The following is a 20,120-nucleotide window of genomic DNA, read 5'->3' as shown; positions in this document are numbered from 1 at the left end:
CATTTTGAGTTTAAAATATAATTTAGGCAGGAAACTGTTCCATAATTACCAAAGAAACACATTATTATCATTTCTTGAATTTTATTACTATCTCAGATATTTGTGGCTAAGTGCAATATTTTTAAAAATAATATTCTTAAGATAATCAAGGATGCTAAGATTCAATTTCTTTTTTTTTTTTAATTCCAGTTGTATGGGGTTTTTTAATGTTGAAAGACTATTCTGAAGATTAAAAACAAACAACACAAAATCTCCTGTATCTCAACAAAGCAGCCAATATCTTAAAACAATAAAGTTCAAAATACAAAACTATAAAAAATGTCAGAAAAGCCCTAACCAGGATTTTCAGAAAAGCTGCCAGAAGAAGTTGCCCTACCTGAGAAATAGGAGTCACCACGAGCTGGTCAATCCCTGTCTTAGAATTGTACACCTTCTGCTTCACGAATCCAGGGTCCACCACATAGTAAATGCCATCAATAGTCAGCGATGTCTCCGCAATGTTGGTGGCAATCACGACCTGCAGGCAAGAGGGACGTAGCTGGATTGAACTGCCCAGTCTCAGTTCTGAGGTGTGAAATCAGACTTCTGAACTCGGATATCTTTCCGAAGAGGTTGTGCAGCTCTCTCCCTCTCTCTAGATGGTTAGAGAGCACTTAATCTCTGTTTGGCTTCAAATGGGTGGAAGGGGAGGTGCCTTCATCTTATAGTGTTAGGCTGGGGAGGGAGTGGTACCTGAGAGAAGTGGAGTAGGAAAAAGCAATGGCCAGGCAAAGCCAATTTCATTTGTACAAATGGCTACATCCTTCATTTTCTAGATCCAATGCTGATTACTACAATTTTAATTTTCTAGCACCCTGGGAAAGCAGAGATTTCCTGGTATCACATGTGCCAGTGCAAAATGAGATTTTCCTTCCCCCACAGGGACATCTGTACTACAAAATGAGCTGTTTGTGTATGTGGAACAAGAGGGAGACTTTTTTTTCTGATCATAAAATGAACCACGAGGCAGCAGAGGAATTTCACGATCTGTGTGTAAAAAGCAGCATATGTGATCTAGATTATTGGTCTCAGCCTGGTATTGCCACTCTTCTTCCACCCAGAGGTTCAGACAATAAAACACAATTGCTTGGAAAAATCATTGCCAGGAGGCACCAGAACATCTCGCCTCATGCCAGCATTTTACTGGCCCTGAAAGGCTCCTACCTGCCAGAGAACTCCCCTGTGGAGAGAAGCACGATCACCAGGAACAGAGGAGGAGTCACCGTTTTCCTCTCAAACCTGCTCCTCTTCATTTGTCTCCTCAGCACCATCTTCCATCTAGCTGCCCAAGCCAGAAACCTGGTAGTCATTCCTGACTTCTCCCCGCTGCCCTTCCCTAAATCTCCAGGCGCCCACTATGTCTTGACCGTTCTAACTCTTCAATGTTATTCAGATCCATCTGTCTTCCAGATGGTTACCAGATTCATTCTGGTGATCATTTTATAATGTATGCAAATGTCAAATCACTTTGTAGTACCCCTGAAACTAACATAATGTTGTACATCAACTGTATTTCAATTAAAAAAGAAAATCCATCTGTCTTCCATTCCTAGGTATGTACTCAAGAGAAAAGGAAACATATGTCCACACGAAAACTTGTAAACAAATGTTCACAGCACCGTTATTCATAATAGCTAAAAGGTGGAAATAATCCAAATGTCCATCAACTGACGAATGGATAAACAAAATGTTGTACATTCTGTTCTACAAGAGTATTCTTCAACAGTGAAAAGAAAAGAAGTGCTTATACATGCTACAACATGGATGGATCTTGAAAACACACTAAGTGAAAGAAGCTAGTCCCCAAGGACCACAAATTATGATGACTCCATTTATATGACATGTCCAGAACAGGTGAATCCAGAGACAGAAAGCGGTTCCCAGGGGCTGAGCAGAGGGGTGAATGGGGGATGCTTTCTAAAGGGTCTCTTTTGGGGATGATGAGATTGCTATAAAGGTTAAGTTGTAGTGATTAATGGTTAGTGATGAATGATTAATAATGGTAATTCATGGCTGCACAATTCTGTGAATATACTAAAAAAATTCTGTGACTATACTAATGTGTACTGAATTTTATGCTTTAAAGGGGTAATTGGTCGGTAGGTAAATTATATATCTCAATAAAGCTATTACTGTAAAATCCATCTGTCTCCTTGCCCACTGTCTCACACATACTCATACAGTCAATTCCAGCTGCTGGAACTACACATCTCCCTGAAAACCCACACAGCTCTTAGCTAGGAGGGCCTGTTCTGCCGACTCGGAATGCATGTTGTCCTGCCCGTCTTGTCTAGGTGAACATCCACGGGTTCTTCAGGACTAGCTTAGACCCTAACTTCCAGTAAGAACACTGGGTTGGGTGCTCCCCCTCTGGGGACCCAGCGCACTAGTAGCACTGTCACACTCTATGGTAAAGGCCTGTCTACTGGTGGATGTTCCACAGCAGACAGAACCTATCCTCAGATGGCAGCCCTGTGTCTACCCCAAAGTCTGGGAAATGCTCAAAAAACAACCTGTCAAATGAAGGAAAAGGGAGGAAGAAGAGCAGGGATCACATACAAGACCCTCATTCCTTAACAAACTGGTTGGACTACTTCCTAAAATATAATACACAAGACTCACATACACCATAAGCAATCCCCATCAGGAACAGTTGCATACACCACGTGGTTTCAGAACACAAGCGCCTGTGTTACCTTTCTGCTGCCAGGTGGAGCTGGGTCAAAGATTCGGGTCTGCATCTCACTGGGGAGAGCAGAATACACTGGGAGGATAATCAGTTCTGGAACATCAGGTCCCAGGGATTTCATTCTTTCATACAGGATCTCGCAAGCAGTATCAATCTCTTCCTGACCAGTCAGGAAGACCAGGATATCACCTAAGAGGAGAACAGGAGCATGAACTGACTTCCCTGCTGTGTGTTCTATACAAAGGCCACACTGACATTCACAGAACTCCAAAAGGTGGAAAATACTCTCATATTCTGATCTCTAACAAATCAAGAGGTTTTCTGCTACCCATGTTTATTCTTTTTTAATTTTTAAAAAATTTGTGACTATGTTTAAATAGATGCATTTATACCCTGCATACTATTATTTATATTTTCATCACCACCACTTCAAACATGCAAACCTGAGACCTACACACCAACCAACATTTAAAAGGCATTTTTATAAAAAATGAGCAAAAATACCCACTTCAGGACTTTTGGCCTAAGAGGAAAAACGCTCTTTATCCCCTACCTGGTGGTTCTGTTAAGTGGATCTGCATGACCGTGATCAAGCTGGCATCGAGATAATCGGTTTCAGGTTCCTTTGTGTACAATATTTCCACTGGGTATGTTCGACCTGGGATGGTAAAGATGGGAGCTTCATAGAAGTACTGAGAAAACTTCACAGCATCCAAGGTGGCTGAGGTGACAATCAGTTTCATGTCCTGCCGTTTCTGAACCGTCTAAAGGGAAATGCAATGCAGCTTACTAAAAAGGACTGCCCAAAAAAGGCACAGGTACTCAAATCCAATTACCAGGGCTTTCCTGGTGGTCAAATGGTTAGGAATCCCCCTGCCAATGCAGGAGAAATGGGTTCAATCCCTGGTCCGAGAAGGTCCCACATGCCGCAGAGCAACTAAGCCCACGCGCCACAACCCGAGCCCACGTACCACAACGACTAGAGCCCGTGCTCCACCAAGAGGAGCCACTGCAATGAGAAGCCCCGCACCAGAACTAGAGAGTAGCCCCTGCTCTCTGCAACTTGAGAAAGCCCACATGCAGCAACAAAGACCCAGCACAGCTAAAAATAAATAATCAAGTAAGTGAATCTTAAAAAATAACATCTATTCCCAGAATTCAGTTCCCAACAGGCAGAAGGGTCACTGAAGAGGACCTAGTTACCTTTTTCAGCAATCCAAAGAGCACATCAGTGTGAATTGTTCTCTCATGCGCCTCATCCAACATGATGATTGCATACTGAGTGAGGTCGGGGTCGATCAGGCACTCTCGGAGCAACATCCCGTCTGTCATGTACTTGATGACTGTTTCTGGGCTGGTGCAGTCCTCAAATCGAATAGTGTACCCCACCTAAAGCAGAACAGAAGTGGAAAACCTTAGACACAAACCTCTCCTTTTTGCAATCTTCACTCACGATTTCAGCCCAGATTACTACCCATAATCTTAATAGATAGAATTTGACTAAGATGTACAGTGATTTCCTCAAAGTAAAATCTGCCTGGGGTTTGATCCTGAACAGATCTGATGAACATGAGAAACCCTCTCTCTCTCAGGAGAAACCTGAAAAGGGGTAGTATTATTCCCAGAACAGCATCATCACCCACTCACCTCTTGGCCTAAGCAACAACCGAACTCCTCTGACACTCTTTTGGCCACAGACATGGCCGCTACTCGTCTAGGCTGGGTACATCCAATCTTGCCCCTGGAAGTGTAGCCCGCCTCCGCCAGGTACTGGGTGATCTGCGTGGTCTTCCCAGACCCTGTCTCTCCAATAACAATCAGGATCTGATTGTCATGGACAGCCTGAAAGCAACCAAATATAAGTAAGGTCATTAAAATCTGCCAAACATTACCCTGGAGTAAAAAAATTGATTAAGTTCTAACATTAAAGGAGAAAAAGGGGAAACGGTGGTGCATATATGTAAGATGACAATCAGGGTTTAAATTTTTAAGTATGCATAGAAAAAAATATTAATGGTGATTTTCTATGGGTGATGTTCTTTTTTAGCTTAGTGGGTAAAGAATCTGCCTACAATGCAGGAGATGTGGGTCAGGAAGATTCCCTAGGGAAGGGAATGGCTACCCACTCCAGTATTCTTGCCTGGAAAATTCCACGGACAAAGGAGCCTGGTAGGCTACAGTCCACGCGGTCACAAAGAGTCGGACACGACTGAGTAACTAACACCTTCACTTTCAACACTTTCCCAGGTGGCTCGGTGGTATAGAATCTGCCTGCCAATGCAGGAGATGCAGTTCGATCCCTGGGTCAGGAACATCCCCTGGAGAAGGGAATGGCAACCCACTTCAGTATTCTTGCCTGGGAAATCCCACAGACAGTGGAGCCCGGAAAGCTGCAGTCCATGAGGTCACAGAAGAGTCGGACATGACTTGTAGCGACTGAGCACACATGCATGCATAACAAATTAAAAACTTTAAACTTTTCAATTTATTTACATTTTTGGATGCTCCAAGAAGCATGCAAGATCTCAGTTCCCCAACCAGGGATAAAACTTGGGCCCCTGCAGTGAAAGCATGGAGTCCTAACCACTGGACCACCAGAGAATTCCATGAGTATTCTTTTATTCTTTAAACTGACTCAATTATTTAAAAATGTATTGTTTTCCTTAAACTCATAAAAATACAATGATGCTAAAAGCATAAACTATCCAGCTCACCTTGATATTTTATATACATATATGTATGTTTTTTCAAGTATTATATGCACATGATTAAAGAATTCAGTAGCAAATAAAAAAGCTAAATATAGAGTTCGTTTCTACTGTCATTCTCAAATGTCCAGTACCTTACCCCCTAAAGTCACTTGATTTCTACACTGTTTATAACAGCAAAGGATTGCCATCAACCTACATGTCTATTAACACAGGACTAGTTAAATAAGCCACAGTACACCCACATAACAAAGCACTAGAAGAAAAATAGGGAACAATGCTGAGCTGTGTCACAGAGGGGGAAAAAGCAAAATACAAAACAGTATATATAATACGCTGCCATCTAGAAACACACATGGTTCATATAAAACGTACGATACCTGTGTGTGTATGTACATACATACATTTGTACTTGTTTGTATAAGAGATCATTGCAAGGATTTGCTGGAAACTAATAAAGTGCGTTGCCTCAGGAAGGTTTCATGATCTTAAATCAGATCGCAAGAAAATGGAAATAAGTACCTGAAGCAAAGACTTGCCTCAATGGGAAGTCAAGCATCCCCATTTTTCTTACTCAACACAATACTCTGCCCACTTGTAATTGCTCCAGGGATTCCCCAGTTCAAATAGATTTATTTCCTCATAGAAAAAAAATGTAGACTAATATATATGTGTTTAAGTAGTTAGAAATATTGTTTTTTTTCCTACTCCCTTCAGAAAAGCCACTTCAAATGCACTGATTTCAATTAAGACATGTCATTTTTAGAAAACACCCTGATTTCCCCACCAACATGTCATAAAGAGCTTCTCACCTGGACCAGCTGCTCCTTCAGCTTGTAGATGGGCAGGCTCTCCCTCTGTTCAATGATTGACATCTGGGTCTTTTTTCCATATGAAGCTTTGTTGCCCCCAAAGGCATGCTTCTTCCACTCGGGAATGTCATTGGGCATCATCCCAATACCCCTCATGTTAGCAGCAATCTGCCTGCCTTCCGCTGTGAAGGAAAACAGGTGACTTATCAACCTCACTGTCCCTTCCCAACCTTCAACAGATCACATTTCTCCAGTACATTCCTCCTCTCTGCATCCTGTCTTTAAGCCATCATCTCTCCTCTGAACTATTATAAAAGCCTCCTAATTCACCACATCTATTTACTCTTAACCCATCCAATTCAATTCTGCAGGGTACCCTCAATAATCCTTTGGAAATTCCATTCTGATCTTGCCACTCCCCAACTTAGAACTTTGCACCATTTCCCAGTGAACGCCAGGACTGAGCCCCAATTCCTAATGCCATCTACAAAATCCTGGCGGCCACATTTCACCCCCGCCCCCGCGAACTCCACCCATCACTGTTACAGCCACACAGGTTTTCTTTCAGACATCACAGCCTCAGCACAGGCTATTCCTCAGCCTGGAACATACTCCCTAACCCCCATGTCATCCCCATGGACAGACTGCTGCTGCTGCTAAGTCAAGTCAGTTGTGTCTGACTCTGTGCGACCCCATAGACGGCAGCCTACCAGGCTCTGCTGTCTCTGGGATTTTCCAGGCAAGAACCCTGGAGTGGGTTGCCATTTCCTTCTCCAACCCATGAAAGTGAAAAGTGAAAGCGAAGTCGCTCAGTCATGCCCAACTCAGCGACCCCATGGACTGCAGCCTACCAGGCTCCTCCGTCCATGGGATTTTCCAGGCAAGGGTACTGCAGTAGGTTGCCATTGCCTTCTCTGATGGACAGACTAAATCCTATTTATCCTTCAGGCCTTTGTCTTCCCAGGGAAGTGACCCACAATAGCCAACCACACCTCTACTTCTTATCCGGCACTGGTTTGTGATTTAACTAATTAGTAATTTGGTAATTATCTGGTTACTATCCATCTTCCCCACCAAACTGTAAACCTCATAAGAGCAGGGACCATGTCTGTCCTCTTCACAGCTGTATCCCCACGTACTTAACACAAACAGTATTTGTTATGACTGTATCCAACAGTCAGTTAATATTTACTACACAAAAAATTACATGAAAAGAGAAGTTTCAGAGCTGTATTATCTTTAGAATAAAAAGTTTTAAGTTATTCAAAAGAAAACAGCCAGTCTAATGATTTGACCACAGTTACAAAAACATTTAAAAAACAAAACAAACAAAAACATGCTCTAACTGAAGGGAAAAACTGAATCACCAAAGTCAAGGCTAAATCTTCAGCTATGTGATGACAGTGCCCTCTCCCTGTATATTTGAAGGTTCAGATTTTTTTTTTAAGTCCACATACCCACCAACCCCCAGAGTCCTACCATCAGGCAGAGGATCAACCCAATGTTTGTTGAGTCCCATGGGAATAGAATCCATCTCAGCTTCCCGCTGTGCTTGCTTAAGTTCCCGCCTTTCTTTGGCCAAGGCACTCTGCATCATCGCTGCTTGGGAGAGGGAGCCATCTGGATTCTAGTGCAACAGAGGACAAGGCAACAGCAGAATGGGGTCTCAGCATGTATTGAATATCCAGAAATAAAAAAGCTGCTCAAGTCTAAAAGGGAGATTCACCTAGAAGAAACTTCATATCAACATATTAGACTCCATGAAAGAAGTGGATCAACTGTACCATATTCAAAGAACATGAACAAGGACAGCAATAAATCATTCAAAGAATTGGGGATTTGGGGCTTGAAGATGAGAACCCCAAGAGAGAAGCCATATTCTTGTGTATGATCCTAAGAACTAAGACCAATGTAGATGCCTCAGTAAGACATATTTAGCTCTATCTAAAGAAGTCTACTGATCAGATCCATCTGGGGATGCAATGGGTTTCCTCAAGAGCTGGTGAATTCCCTGTCACCAACACTGTCAAGCAGACATGAGAAGACCATGTGAGACGAACTGCAGAGGATATATGGTTGGATTACAAGCAACAGTTGAGCCTTTTAAGAAACCTTCTTCCAAACCCCAAATTTTATCATAACAATTCCATGAATTCTCTTCACAGCTCTACCCTACACAACATCTAGTACTATAGCTTTCTACTGGGAACCCCAGTTGATCAAGTGATCCATTAACAATTGCCCTTGAACCTGTAAGGTGATGACTCAAGCCCTAAAGCCTGGACAAAGGCAGTGATAATAGGTCCAGCACTCATATTTATCTCTGCTTCTTCCCAAAACACACTGAGACTGTAAGAATTTAAAAGGCAAAAACAACAAAGTCAAGTCAATCTTCCTCTATAACAAAAACATTCTAGACCCCAACCAACAGTCATTACTGCCTCCTGTGGCCTGAGTTCTGCTTCCTCAGATCCAGTAGCCTGCTCTGAAAAACTGAATCGTCACTTTAGGAAAAGCAGTTCACGTGACACACCCAGGCTAGAGTCCCGGCGTTTCTCACCTTAACGATCTTGATAGGGCTCATGTCCATGCTTTGCTTGGTGTGCCCTCGCAGGAATGGAGGCTCTTCTTCGACCAGCTCGATCTCAAGGTCCTCATCTGAAAATCCCCCAAAAGAAAAATTAGCCAAAGACAAAAGACATAAATGACCCATCGTTCTCACATAAACCATTAATTTCCACAGGCATCAGCAATCTTTATCAAAGATAGCTCTCAAAACTCTAATGTGGGTGACTGTCTACCCTGCCCACCAGCCATTTCAAAGGCATTTGTGCTCCAGCCTAAGAACGAATCAGAGCTTCTTTCAAAAGAAGTTAAGGCTATGGAAAATTGTTGTCTGATATTCTAAATAGTACTAAGGTATCTGCCTTTCAACTTCATGTGGAATAACAACTCTTAGCCCACAACAGATGGGGGCCAGGGGGAAAGTTCAGTTGGATAACATCAAATGTTGGCAAGGATGTAGAGCAACAGAAACTCACTCACACTTATAGTAGTAGTGTAAATTGGCACAAAAACTTTAGAAAACAATGGGGACTGCCTGGTCAAGTTGAACACATACATGTCCTGCTACCTAGTAATTCTCCTTCTACATATTCAGGAAAAAGAGACAGTCTTGCACATGTGCATTAAGAGACAAGTACAGGAATTTCATAATAAAAATTTTCATAAAGGCAAACAAAAAACCCCCAGAAAACAGCCCATATGCCCATCAAAAGTAAAATGGACAAATTATGGCAACTTTATACACAGAAAAACTCTACAGCAGTGAAAACAAATGAAATTAGACTATAAAAATCAACATAGATATATACTGAAAGAATAATGGTGACTCAAGAAAAAAAAAGGAAGTTCAAAAACAAACTAAACAATACAGTGTTTAGGGATAGATAGGTGATAAGATACTAAGAAAACCAGGAAATAAGGTAAAATTGAGGATGGTGATTACCCAGATGAGGAAGGAGAAAGGTCTAATCAGAGAGAGCAAGTAAGGGCTTCAAAGGTGCTGATAAAGTTCTACTCTCATGGCAGAAAGTGAAGAACTAAACAGCCTCTTGACGAAAGTGAAAAAGGAGAGTGAAAAAGTTGGCTTAAAGCTCAACATTCAGAAAACTAAGATCATGGCATTCAGTCCCATCACTTCATGGCAAATAGATGGGGAAACAGTGGAAACAGTGGCTGACTTTATTTTTGGGGGCTCCAAAATCACTGCAGATGGTGACTGCAGCCATGAAATTAAAAGACACTTACTCCTTGGAAAGAAAGTTATGACCAACCTAGACAGCATATTAAAAAGCAGAGACATTACTTTGTCAACAAAGGTCCATCTAGTCAAGGCTATGGTTTTTCCAACAGTCATGTATGGATGTGAGAGTTGGACTATAGAGAAAGCTGAGTGCCGAAGAATTGATGCTTTTGAATTGTGGTGTTAGAGGAGACTCTTGAGAGTCCCTTGGGCTGCAAGGAGATCCAACCAGTCCATCCTAAAGGAGATCAGTCCTGGGTATTCACTGGAAGGACTGATGTTGAAGCTGAAACTCCAATACTTTGGCCACCTGATGCAAAGAGCTGACTCATTTGAAAAGACCCTGATGCTGGGAAACATTGAGGGCAGGAGAAGAGGACGACAGAGGATGAGATGGTTGGATGGCATCACCGACTCAATGGACATGAGTTTGGGTAAACTCAGGGAGTTGGTGATGGACAGGGAGGCCTGGTGTGCTGCAGTTCATGGGGTCACAAAGAGTAGGACACGACTGAGATGCTGAACTGAACTGAATTGGGTGGTAGGTACACAGGTTTTCATTTGTTATTATTATATAAATCATATACACTTCATTAAGGAATTTATTTCACAATTTTTTTAAAAAATTGCCAATAGGCTGAGCTTAAAAATTGTTTCCATGGCAACTCAGAGGTAATCTAGGTGGATCCAAGATTTAGAGAACAAATTACTAAAAATATGAGATCAAATTCACTCCCCAAAATACTAGAACTTCTTGTATCTTAAAAACTGACTTAAGCACCTTATATCCTAAAAACTGATCATAAACAACAAGTATAGCAATATCTAAACATTTATCAGAAAAATGAGGGTTTTTTTCCTCCATCATGAAAGGACCCTTGTTCTTTGAGAGAAGAGGTGTGAGACCCAAGAAACAGATGAGTTTAACCACTGGTTTAAATTACAAATAAACCCTATCCATGGCTGAACTTGCCAACTGTCCTCCCAATCCATTATCCTGCTCCATCTAAGTGGCTGGTTACCTTCTTCATCATCCACTTTAGGCAGAATGCCAGTCTCTTCATCAAAGTCTGGGAACTCTTCCTTGGAAAGGACATTGGCAGCAATCATCTAGCCAAAGGATAAAAGGAAACATTTGTTGCCTGCTAGATCAACACTCTTCTTTTGACTTTATACAAAAACTTCATGTAGGAAACCAAGGTTTTTTCCTCTGCTGACCCAAGACTACAGGGCCTCAAACACCATATATTCCACCCCTGGGGGCACAACATCACGCCCAAAAGCACAGCTCAAGAGTCGCATTCCCAGGACATCTTATCTGCTCCCTGACTCCACAGCACTCTGCACTTTCCATATTATATAGAAGGTAAACCTTCCCAGTTATTTGCTTCAATTTGTCTCCTCCACTAGACCTGGAGTTCCTCAAGGGTAGGAACCATGATATATTTATCCTCACAGCCCTAGTTTTCACACAGTGACCTGGAACACTGGGGTTTTGATGTTTACTGACAAATGATGAAAACAAGAACGATCAATCAAACAGCACTTACCACATGCAGGCACTAATCTAAGAACATCACTTCTACTAACTCATTTAATCCCCACAATGCCAACACTGGTCCTGTTTTACAGATGGGGGTTCTGAGGCACAAAGAGGTAGTATGACTTGGCTCAGGATGACAAGCTGAGTGGTCTGAAGTCAGCCCAGGCCATCATGCTCCAGGGTCCACCCCCGTAACCATCATGCCACACCCTGAGTGACCGTGGCCATAAAAGCAAAGGGCCCCAACCTGCTTGATCTCCCACTTCTCTGGGTCAGAGATGCGGGTAAGGCGCTTGCGCTCTAGTGAGTCATCCTCTACTTCAGGGGCACTGACGAGGGACAGGTGGGTGGGCCTGTCGGGATTCCTCATAGAGGTCTCCTCGTTGGTCTCCCCGACAAGATTCCGCCGTCGATTTGGGTTTAGATCTTCTCCGGTCTCTTGATCCACATCCTAAGGCACAAAAACAAGGGAGAGAGCTTATCTGCCATTCTCTTATGCCTCCTTGACCATCAGATGTGGAAACCAGTTGCATATCTCACCTACCTTCATGCTCAAGCTGGTTTTGGTCCCGGTGAAGGACAACACTTTGACCTTGACCCTCTGGCCTTTGCTTACCACGTCAGCCACATTGGCCACACGGCCTTCCCGCCGGAGCTCAGAGATGTGGACCAGGCCTTCCCACCGCTTCCTGAGGGAGTCAGACATATCAGGAATATTCCTAAAATACCTTTCCCCCAACCACTTTCCACCCTTGTTGGAAATGAACAAAGGGAAATGGGTCTTAAACTCAAGAGCAAAGTTCCAAGAAACTGGCCAAACAATAAACTAGAATTACCACCTTCCCAAAGAAAAAGTTGGGGGCTAGGGTGGAGGTGGTGGGGGAAACAAATTCTCATCTGTGTCAACTAGCAAAAGGGTGGATCTCCTGAAGTCAGAGGAAGGAATAAAGGGCTCTATGACAGTTCAAATAAAAGGTCAACTTCTCTAACAGCCTGACACAGTCACTTTTTAAAATATGAAAATCCCCAGTGATAAAAGAAATTCTGCCTTTTGCTGGTGTCATTACCTCAGTCCTTCCAGCTGCACAAAACATCCAAACTGCATGATGCTGGTAACCTTGCCGTTGTAAATGTCCCCAATGGCAGGCTCTTCTGGGGGAGGGCGGTCCACGTGCTTATCCCGCCATCTGTCCAGATTCCGCTCCCCATACTTGTCTCGGTCTTTCCGATCTCTGGGGGGACTCTGACTTCTGCTTCTGGACCGGTATCTAGACTTCCCCTTATTCCTGTCCCGGGTCCGGGAACGTGATCGAGAGCGGGACCGGTGTCTCCGCTTATGGTCTCTATCACGTTCTCGTTCTCGCTCGCGGTCACGGTCTCGCTCTCGGCTCCGGCTGCGCTTCTTTTTCTTGGCCTTGTCCCTAGCAACAAATACTTATTTGAAAAACAAAACCAGCCCAATTCCATCCTCTCCTTCCCAAGCACCTAACACAGTGCCATGAATATGGAAGGTACCCACTAAATGCTGAACTGGAGTTTCAATGACTACAACTGACATCCCTGCAGGCCAATGACAGAGCAGAACACAAATGTATTCAGCCCTCTTTCAACCCAGATTTCTATCTTCCGAGCATCTTAGCACTTGCTGCCTAAACACTCTCACCAGGGAGGAGTGAAAATAGATCCAACAGCATGATATGTGGCCAGTCTAGATTCTGTAAATTCACCCAGAGTTTTGCTTGGCTGGTCCACAATTCAACTATCACTATATCCTAAACTTGCAAAGGACAGGACGTTAGGGACAAACCGGTGCTCGGAGTCTCTGTGCTTCTCCTGGCCTGCTGCACTGGGCATCAAGGCCTCCAGTTCTTTCAGGACATCCACAGCGACTTTCACGTCATCCTCGTCCAGCATGGTCTACGGAGACAGAGGCAGCCACGTCAGGAGAAAAGGGGACAAGAAAAATCCACTCTCAAAAATCTGTACTTCAGGGCCATCTGCAAATCTAACAGTCCCTACAGTTCTGACCACTAATGTGAGGGAAGCAGAGGGGGCAGAGATTTCCAACACAATTTGAGACAGAGGGAGAAGGAATGAGCAAAGGTTCCTGGAAATCATTTCCACACTTGGCAAATCCCCTTTGTCCTTAATACAAGCCTTATGGTGGCAATTAGGTACCACCCCTTCCATGAAAGCAGGCAAGTGGTGATTATGAACAGAAAGTAGACATCAAAATTTTTACACAGCACTCTCCCTCTATACTCCCTTCCCTCTTTCATCTCTTTACTTTTCTTCATAGTTCTCATTGCTATCAGCTATATCATCTATTTACTTGGGTATTGCCTGTCTCCTCCCCACTAGAGGGGTTTACATGTTCATTCCCTGCCCCAGTACCAGGGTGTAATGTCCAAGAGGGCAGACACTCTAGTCTATTTTGTTCACCATTCACCACTGTACCCTGATAGTTATAACAGCCTGGCATATAGTAGGTACTAGCAAAATCAAAAAATCAAAACACTTTGAATCTGCCTGCCAATGCAGGAGATGCAGGTTTGATCCCTGGGTCAGGGAAGATTCCCCTGGAGTAGGCAAGCTGCTCCAGTATTCTTGCCTGGAAAATTCCATGGACAGAGGAGACTGGTAGGTTACAGTCCATGGGGTCGAAAAGAGCCAGACAAGACCGAACACATACACACAATATGTAACAAAGAAAAAAATCTAATTTTGCACAACAGGCAGTTGTTCCAGAACTTTAAGTTATTTCATATCTATTCCATATCCCTTAATCATTGCTTCCCACAATTCCCAATCTCATTTCCCTGGAATATCATTCTCTGAACCCTTTAACACTACTCTATACACAGTACGTGCTCAGGGAGTGGCCAGACACTTTTACTTTGAAAAATACTAACATGCTACAGTGAAGGCAAACTTAAAATTAATAACTAATGAGACAGAGAAAAGGGGTGAAGTGGGGGGACATGTCGCTGCAGTAGACAAGCTCAAAATGGTATCAGTACCCGAACAGAAGGGTTGTCTGGTTGGCAAAGGACTGGGAAGAGTTCCTTCAGCTTTTCTTTTTCAGTTTTGGGCTTAACAACTGGATCTTAATTCAATAAAAGCATGAAAGGGTAAAAAAAAAAAAAAAAAAAGACATAATTAATATTCTTAGTGATTAACAGAAAAACTTCAACATTAGATTTGCATCAAACTAAAAACATTTTTCTACATATTACTCTTATACTATAAACATAATTCAACTCCCTAAAAAAAAAACTGATTACAAAACCCTCAACAACTATACTGGCATGGGGATGGGGAGTGTGATTCAGTATGCATTTGAATGGTTATGTCATTACTTTAATCTACTTGTTCAGCAGCTGCAGCAAGGTAAACAAATGCAATTTATAGGATGCTCACAACCTAAACCACACTGGAATCGAAGCTTGGCTAGAAGCTCTGCTCACCTTTGCTAGTAGAAGGCTTTGCTGGAGGCCGCATGGTTTGTATGAGACGCAGCAAGTTACTAATGAGAGAATCCTTTGAAAAGAAACAGAACAAAGATTGTCAGCTCCTGGATCAGTGCTTACAAACACTAAGAAAAGGAGTGTCCTTTAGAAAAAGTGGTAATGCACCTGAATTTAGCAAATTCAGGGACAAATAAAGCAGAGTGTCAACCTGATGTGGCCCGAACCTAGTAACGTAGCCTCAGAGAAAACTGATATTTATGACTCTTTGCAGGGATGAAACTTAGTTCCCTTCAACTATTTTATTTCCCATGGTTTAGAACTACTTTTCACACCTAGACTCTTGTTTTTGACTTCCTGATTCACAGAAGAAGAATGTAAGCACCCATAAAGATTTAATAATGGAAATTCTGCCCCATTTTCCTAGAAAGGTGTCACAGGCAATTCAGTTATATCACCACTGCTTAGTGGCATGAAAACATCACATACTTAACGGTTCACTTTATTGGTATGTACTATCAAAATTTAAATCAAACAGTGATATTAAAACAAAACAGGGGTCTCTATGTACACATACCGTGAATTCTGCACCATTTTTGACCAGTGAAGCCTTGAAAGTATCAAAGGTGGTATTTTTCTCAGCAAGACTGATCACAAATTCAGCTGCAAATGAGAAAAGGGATTAAAACCAGGAGAATGGAGACTTTAGGAAGAAATCAGTTTCAAGTATGTTAAAAATAAAACCAGTTTGGTTATCCAACAGTCTTCGGTCTTCATAAAAACCAAAAAGCACCATTCAGTAAGAGTAGAGAAAGAATTTAGATTACCAAGATTATCCATGTATGGCCTAGTTAATCTTCATAAATACAAAGAAGACATGGATCACCAGGCCTGTGAGTGCATTCGAGAGAGGAAGACCTCCTTGTCGCAGATCACTGTGCTCTTCATGAAACTACTAGGCATGCACTCCGCCATACAGATTCTAGAGGCACGCATGTCCAAGGTCATGAGCCGACACACATGTGCACAGGCATGCACACATGGACACAATAGGATGCTTTCTACAGTTTCTGAAAGGACACACACGATCTGTAATACATATGAGGGCCAGGCAGCGGCCGGGTGGTACAACATCCAAGTTGGTGAAAGACTCACCTGCTCCCCATCCCCAAATTTCACAAACCTGCCTATGTTCTCAAAATTTCCAACTTAAGAACTATTTATTAATTAAGAGACTTTCAGGACAAAAGTGCATTTTATGATAGATTGAGAAAACATCCTCAACTTCTAATGATTTCAGTTGGACTTTTTTTTTGGTCATGCCGTATGGCTTTCAAGATCGTAGTTCCCCAACCAGACATTGAACCCAGGTCCTAGGTAAGGAAAGTATGGAGCCCTAACCACTGGACCACCAAGCAATTCCCTTCATTTGGATTTTAATCCTAAGAAATAATAATGATAACATGGAAGATCTAGATAACCAACTTATAAACTAGTACCACATACCATTTCCATGCTGAAATTTGCCTTTACCTTTTTTATGATGTTAAGTGGAAGCCAGATGCCATCAGGTTTTTATTTAATAAGTTAATAACAACAGTGCCAATGGTTAAGACTTCTCAAACATCTACTACATTCCAGGCACTATGCTAAGCGCTTCACATGGGTTACTCCCATGGTTCTCACACAACCCTTATAGGTAGGTAGTACTACTGTCCCTGTTTCACAGATGAGGAGGCTAAGGGTTTGAGACAATGACCTACCCAAAAATAACTGGTGGAACCAGAAATGGAATCCAGAAATCTGATTTCAGAGCCCAAATTCTTTAAAGAATGTGGACAGAGAACTAAATCACATGGTGCTAGTCATACAATGCTCAAAAAAGCCAATCCTAAAGCAGTCACCAGCATTCACACTGTAGCTGTCATTAATGAGGATTTATTTTTAATTTTCAGAATTATATGAGGACATCATATAACTGAACAATCAAAAATGAATAAGTAATTAAAAACAAGCTCATTGTTGAAAACAGGAAAAATAATGACACTGATTTAAATGATAATACATCAAGGTCAAAATTAAAATATCAAGTCAACAAGTAAAACACACAAGAAATAAATATATAACTTTCTGTTATGAAAACCAACTCTGGCAATCACACTTTTCCTATATTACTATTTTTAATGTTACTGGTTCCATAAATCTGTGTTTAACAGTGTGATACTGTGATTTATAAGAACAAACACATTTGATTTCCATCCCTAGAGTGGAGCTCCTAACCCTTGGAATTTCCTAAATGCAGAGATTAAGTTTTTGTGTTTGTTTTTTTTTTTAACTTTTCTGAGATAACAGCAGGAAAGCCCCTAGGTAACTAGGATGAGGGTTAGTTGTCAAGGAAACCAATCAAGAACTTTCAGCCCCACCCTGATCTCTGGAAGGGGAGAAAGGCTAGAGATTGAGTTCAGTCATCAATGGTTGGATGGCATCATTCATCCACGGATATGAGTTTGAGCAAACTCTGGGAAACAGAGAAGGATGGGGAAGCCTGGCGTGCTGCAGTCCGTGGGGTCGCAAAGAGTCAGACATGACTTAGCAACTGAACAACATCATCAATGGCCAATGACTTAATCAGCGGTGCCTATACAATTCAAGCTGTGCCTATTTAATGTGTGCGTGCTCATACAATGAGGCCTCCATAAATACCCAGAGAGGGTTTGGAGAGTTTCCAGGTTGGTGAATGCATGGAGGTTCAGGGAGACTGGGGCACTCAGAGAGCATGGGAGCTCCTCTCTCCTTGTTACATACCTTCCAATGAGCTGTTACATCCTTTTATAATAAATCAGTTAGTAAAATGTGTCTCTGAGTTATGTGAACCGCTCTAATAAATTAATCAAACCCAAGGAGGGGGTCATTGAAACCTCCAATCTATAGCAGGTGACAACCTGGACTTGCAAGTGGCCTGTGAAGGTGGAGGTGAGGCAGTTTTGGTCCCAAGAACTTTTTGTTTCCTCTAAAACGGGCTAAGGCATTCGTACTCTGTAGTTTAAAAGAGAAGGAAACAATATAAGCCCACTGAGAGAATCTATCTTGTACTCTACTCTATTCCTAATCCCCCAGCTCAATGAACATTTGCTGAATGAAGGAACATATTACCCAGAGAGACAGCAAACTGACCAGTCTATCACCTCATTATCAAAAAAAGAGTAAACTGAGAAAAAATTACACCAGACAGGCACATCTTGAAGACAGGCAAAAGAAAAGTGAACTAAAATACACAGGTGCTACATGGTAACCCTGTGAAGAACACAGTATCATCCCTATTTCACAGATAAGAAAAAACAGCTGCAGAGAAACTATGTATCTTACCCTCGATCATACTTCTAACCTCCCTGACCCCTCTTCCTCATGCATGTGTCCCTTTCTTCCATCTCTCCAACTGATGACTTTATCTTCATTTAGAAAACAGAACTGTCAAATGGGAACTCTCTCCTTCATCTCCCTACCACCTACCCCTAAATCCATCTGCATTTAAAATCACATTCTGCCCTCCTTCCGGTTAAAATGAAGCATCCCTGTGCCTATCAAGTCAATTCCTCCACCCATGCCCTAGACCCCATCCATCCCTCTGCCTCCACAAGGATTCCACCTGCCTGCAGCCTGAGCTGTGGGGCCCTAGTCTTCTCCATTTCCTCAGTTTGTATTCTCCGCATGTGCATTTTGTCCCAAGACGTCTAGTGTTTGAGAGACACTACACATTGGTGCTTCAGAGACAGTATAAGCATGAATGGTGAAGAGCACAGTTAAAGTTACAGACTTGGATTCCAAACCAGGCTCACACACATTTGATATGTGACCTTGAAAAGAGTTACTTAATTACTCAGAGCCTTGTTTTCCTAATCTATAAACAGAAAATACTGTCTCACAGGGTGCTATGAAGAGCAAATAAGATAAAGTAAAACACTAAGCATAATATCCGGCACGTAGTGAGAACTAAGTGGCTGCCATGAAAATCAACATTATCATCACCATCATCATCATGTGACTCTACGTTGTTGCTATTAATGCTGTTTAATTATCTGGGGCTGGGGGGCGGGGCAGGGGTGGGGGAGCAGGGGGGCAAAGGGGGAAGCAAGCAGCGACGGCCGCTCCGGGTTTCAATGACGTTCTGGGAAAAGCTTTCTAACAGCTCGGCCTGGAGAATTCTCAAGAGGGGGCCACGGCCGCAGGTGCCCCGGGCCAAGTCTCTGTGACAGACACACGGACCCACACGCTCGGCCCATCAATCCCCTGTCTCCTTCCGCTTTCCTCGAGCCCAAACCCAGAGGCCGCACGGACCTCCGCAGACTCACCCAGATCCTTGTCGTTGATACCCAAGTGATTGTCCAGTTCGGTGCAAACCTTTGACACCAAAGACAGATACTCGAGTTTGGCGAGTTCTTCCGCGGGGCCTAGCTCTGTCCCGGGTACGGCTCCCGCCATGGCCACAGCCACCGCCATGGCTACGGCTTCCCCCGGCCCCTCACAGCGGGCCTTCGGAGCTACTCCCACCTGGCCCCCTCACTGCCGGCCCTCCGAGCTACTCCCGCCCCTGCTCCAGTTTCAACTTCCGGGTCGGTGCGCCTCTCTTTTGTTTACGATAAATCGAAAGCTCCAGGAACTTTTCTTGACGTAACCGGATGGATCATAGAGATCAGACAGGAAGTGCTCGAGGAAGGGACAGCCGAATGGGTTACTCAACACGCTGACGGGCGCCCTCTATAGGTCGGCGAGCTTCTTGGCCGGCTTTCAGGCACGAAAACATACACTCTCCACGCTCTTCCGCCCTGTGTCGGCAGAGGGCGACCGTGGCCTGCGCAGGGCGAGCAGAGGAATGGGGCCGCCACGTCCTCCCGTCTCCTCCCCCGCCGCCCGCCCCGCCCCCCCCCCCCCCCCCCCCGGCCACATACCCGCCGCGCCTGCGCTTTAGAAGTCTTGAAAAAAAACAAACAAACCTGAATTCAACTCTGGAAGAGGCAAGATTGGCTTAACAGGAGACCCCTGTATTTCTGGGGCTTTGC

General features: G+C 43.3%; 1 protein-coding gene across 1 annotated transcript in view; it reads right to left on the bottom strand.

Annotated features, from left to right (window-relative positions):
- DHX8 (DEAH-box helicase 8) overlaps window positions 1-19,707 on the bottom strand; it is a 30,730-nt gene extending 11,023 nt beyond the window's left edge. Inside the window, exons 1-17 of the mRNA XM_061144139.1 lie at window positions 19,413-19,707; window positions 15,641-15,726; window positions 15,064-15,136; window positions 14,617-14,702; window positions 13,404-13,513; window positions 12,664-13,017; window positions 12,141-12,285; window positions 11,844-12,047; window positions 11,076-11,163; window positions 8,809-8,906; window positions 7,728-7,875; window positions 6,249-6,430; window positions 4,376-4,570; window positions 3,932-4,117; window positions 3,282-3,492; window positions 2,736-2,917; window positions 377-517 (exon numbers count right to left, since the gene is read on the bottom strand). Of these exons, the coding sequence (XP_061000122.1) occupies window positions 377-517; window positions 2,736-2,917; window positions 3,282-3,492; window positions 3,932-4,117; window positions 4,376-4,570; window positions 6,249-6,430; window positions 7,728-7,875; window positions 8,809-8,906; window positions 11,076-11,163; window positions 11,844-12,047; window positions 12,141-12,285; window positions 12,664-13,017; window positions 13,404-13,513; window positions 14,617-14,702; window positions 15,064-15,136; window positions 15,641-15,726; window positions 19,413-19,560 (2,637 nt within the window). The 5' untranslated portion in view covers window positions 19,561-19,707. The remainder of the gene's footprint in view (window positions 1-376; window positions 518-2,735; window positions 2,918-3,281; window positions 3,493-3,931; window positions 4,118-4,375; window positions 4,571-6,248; window positions 6,431-7,727; window positions 7,876-8,808; window positions 8,907-11,075; window positions 11,164-11,843; window positions 12,048-12,140; window positions 12,286-12,663; window positions 13,018-13,403; window positions 13,514-14,616; window positions 14,703-15,063; window positions 15,137-15,640; window positions 15,727-19,412) is intronic.
- Window positions 19,708-20,120: the final 413 nt, after the last annotated feature.

This window comes from Dama dama, chromosome 5 (assembly GCF_033118175.1).
Source record: "Dama dama isolate Ldn47 chromosome 5, ASM3311817v1, whole genome shotgun sequence".
NCBI classification, from domain to species: Eukaryota; Metazoa; Chordata; class Mammalia; order Artiodactyla; family Cervidae; genus Dama; species Dama dama.
This window is presented reverse-complemented; position numbering and strand designations above follow the sequence as displayed.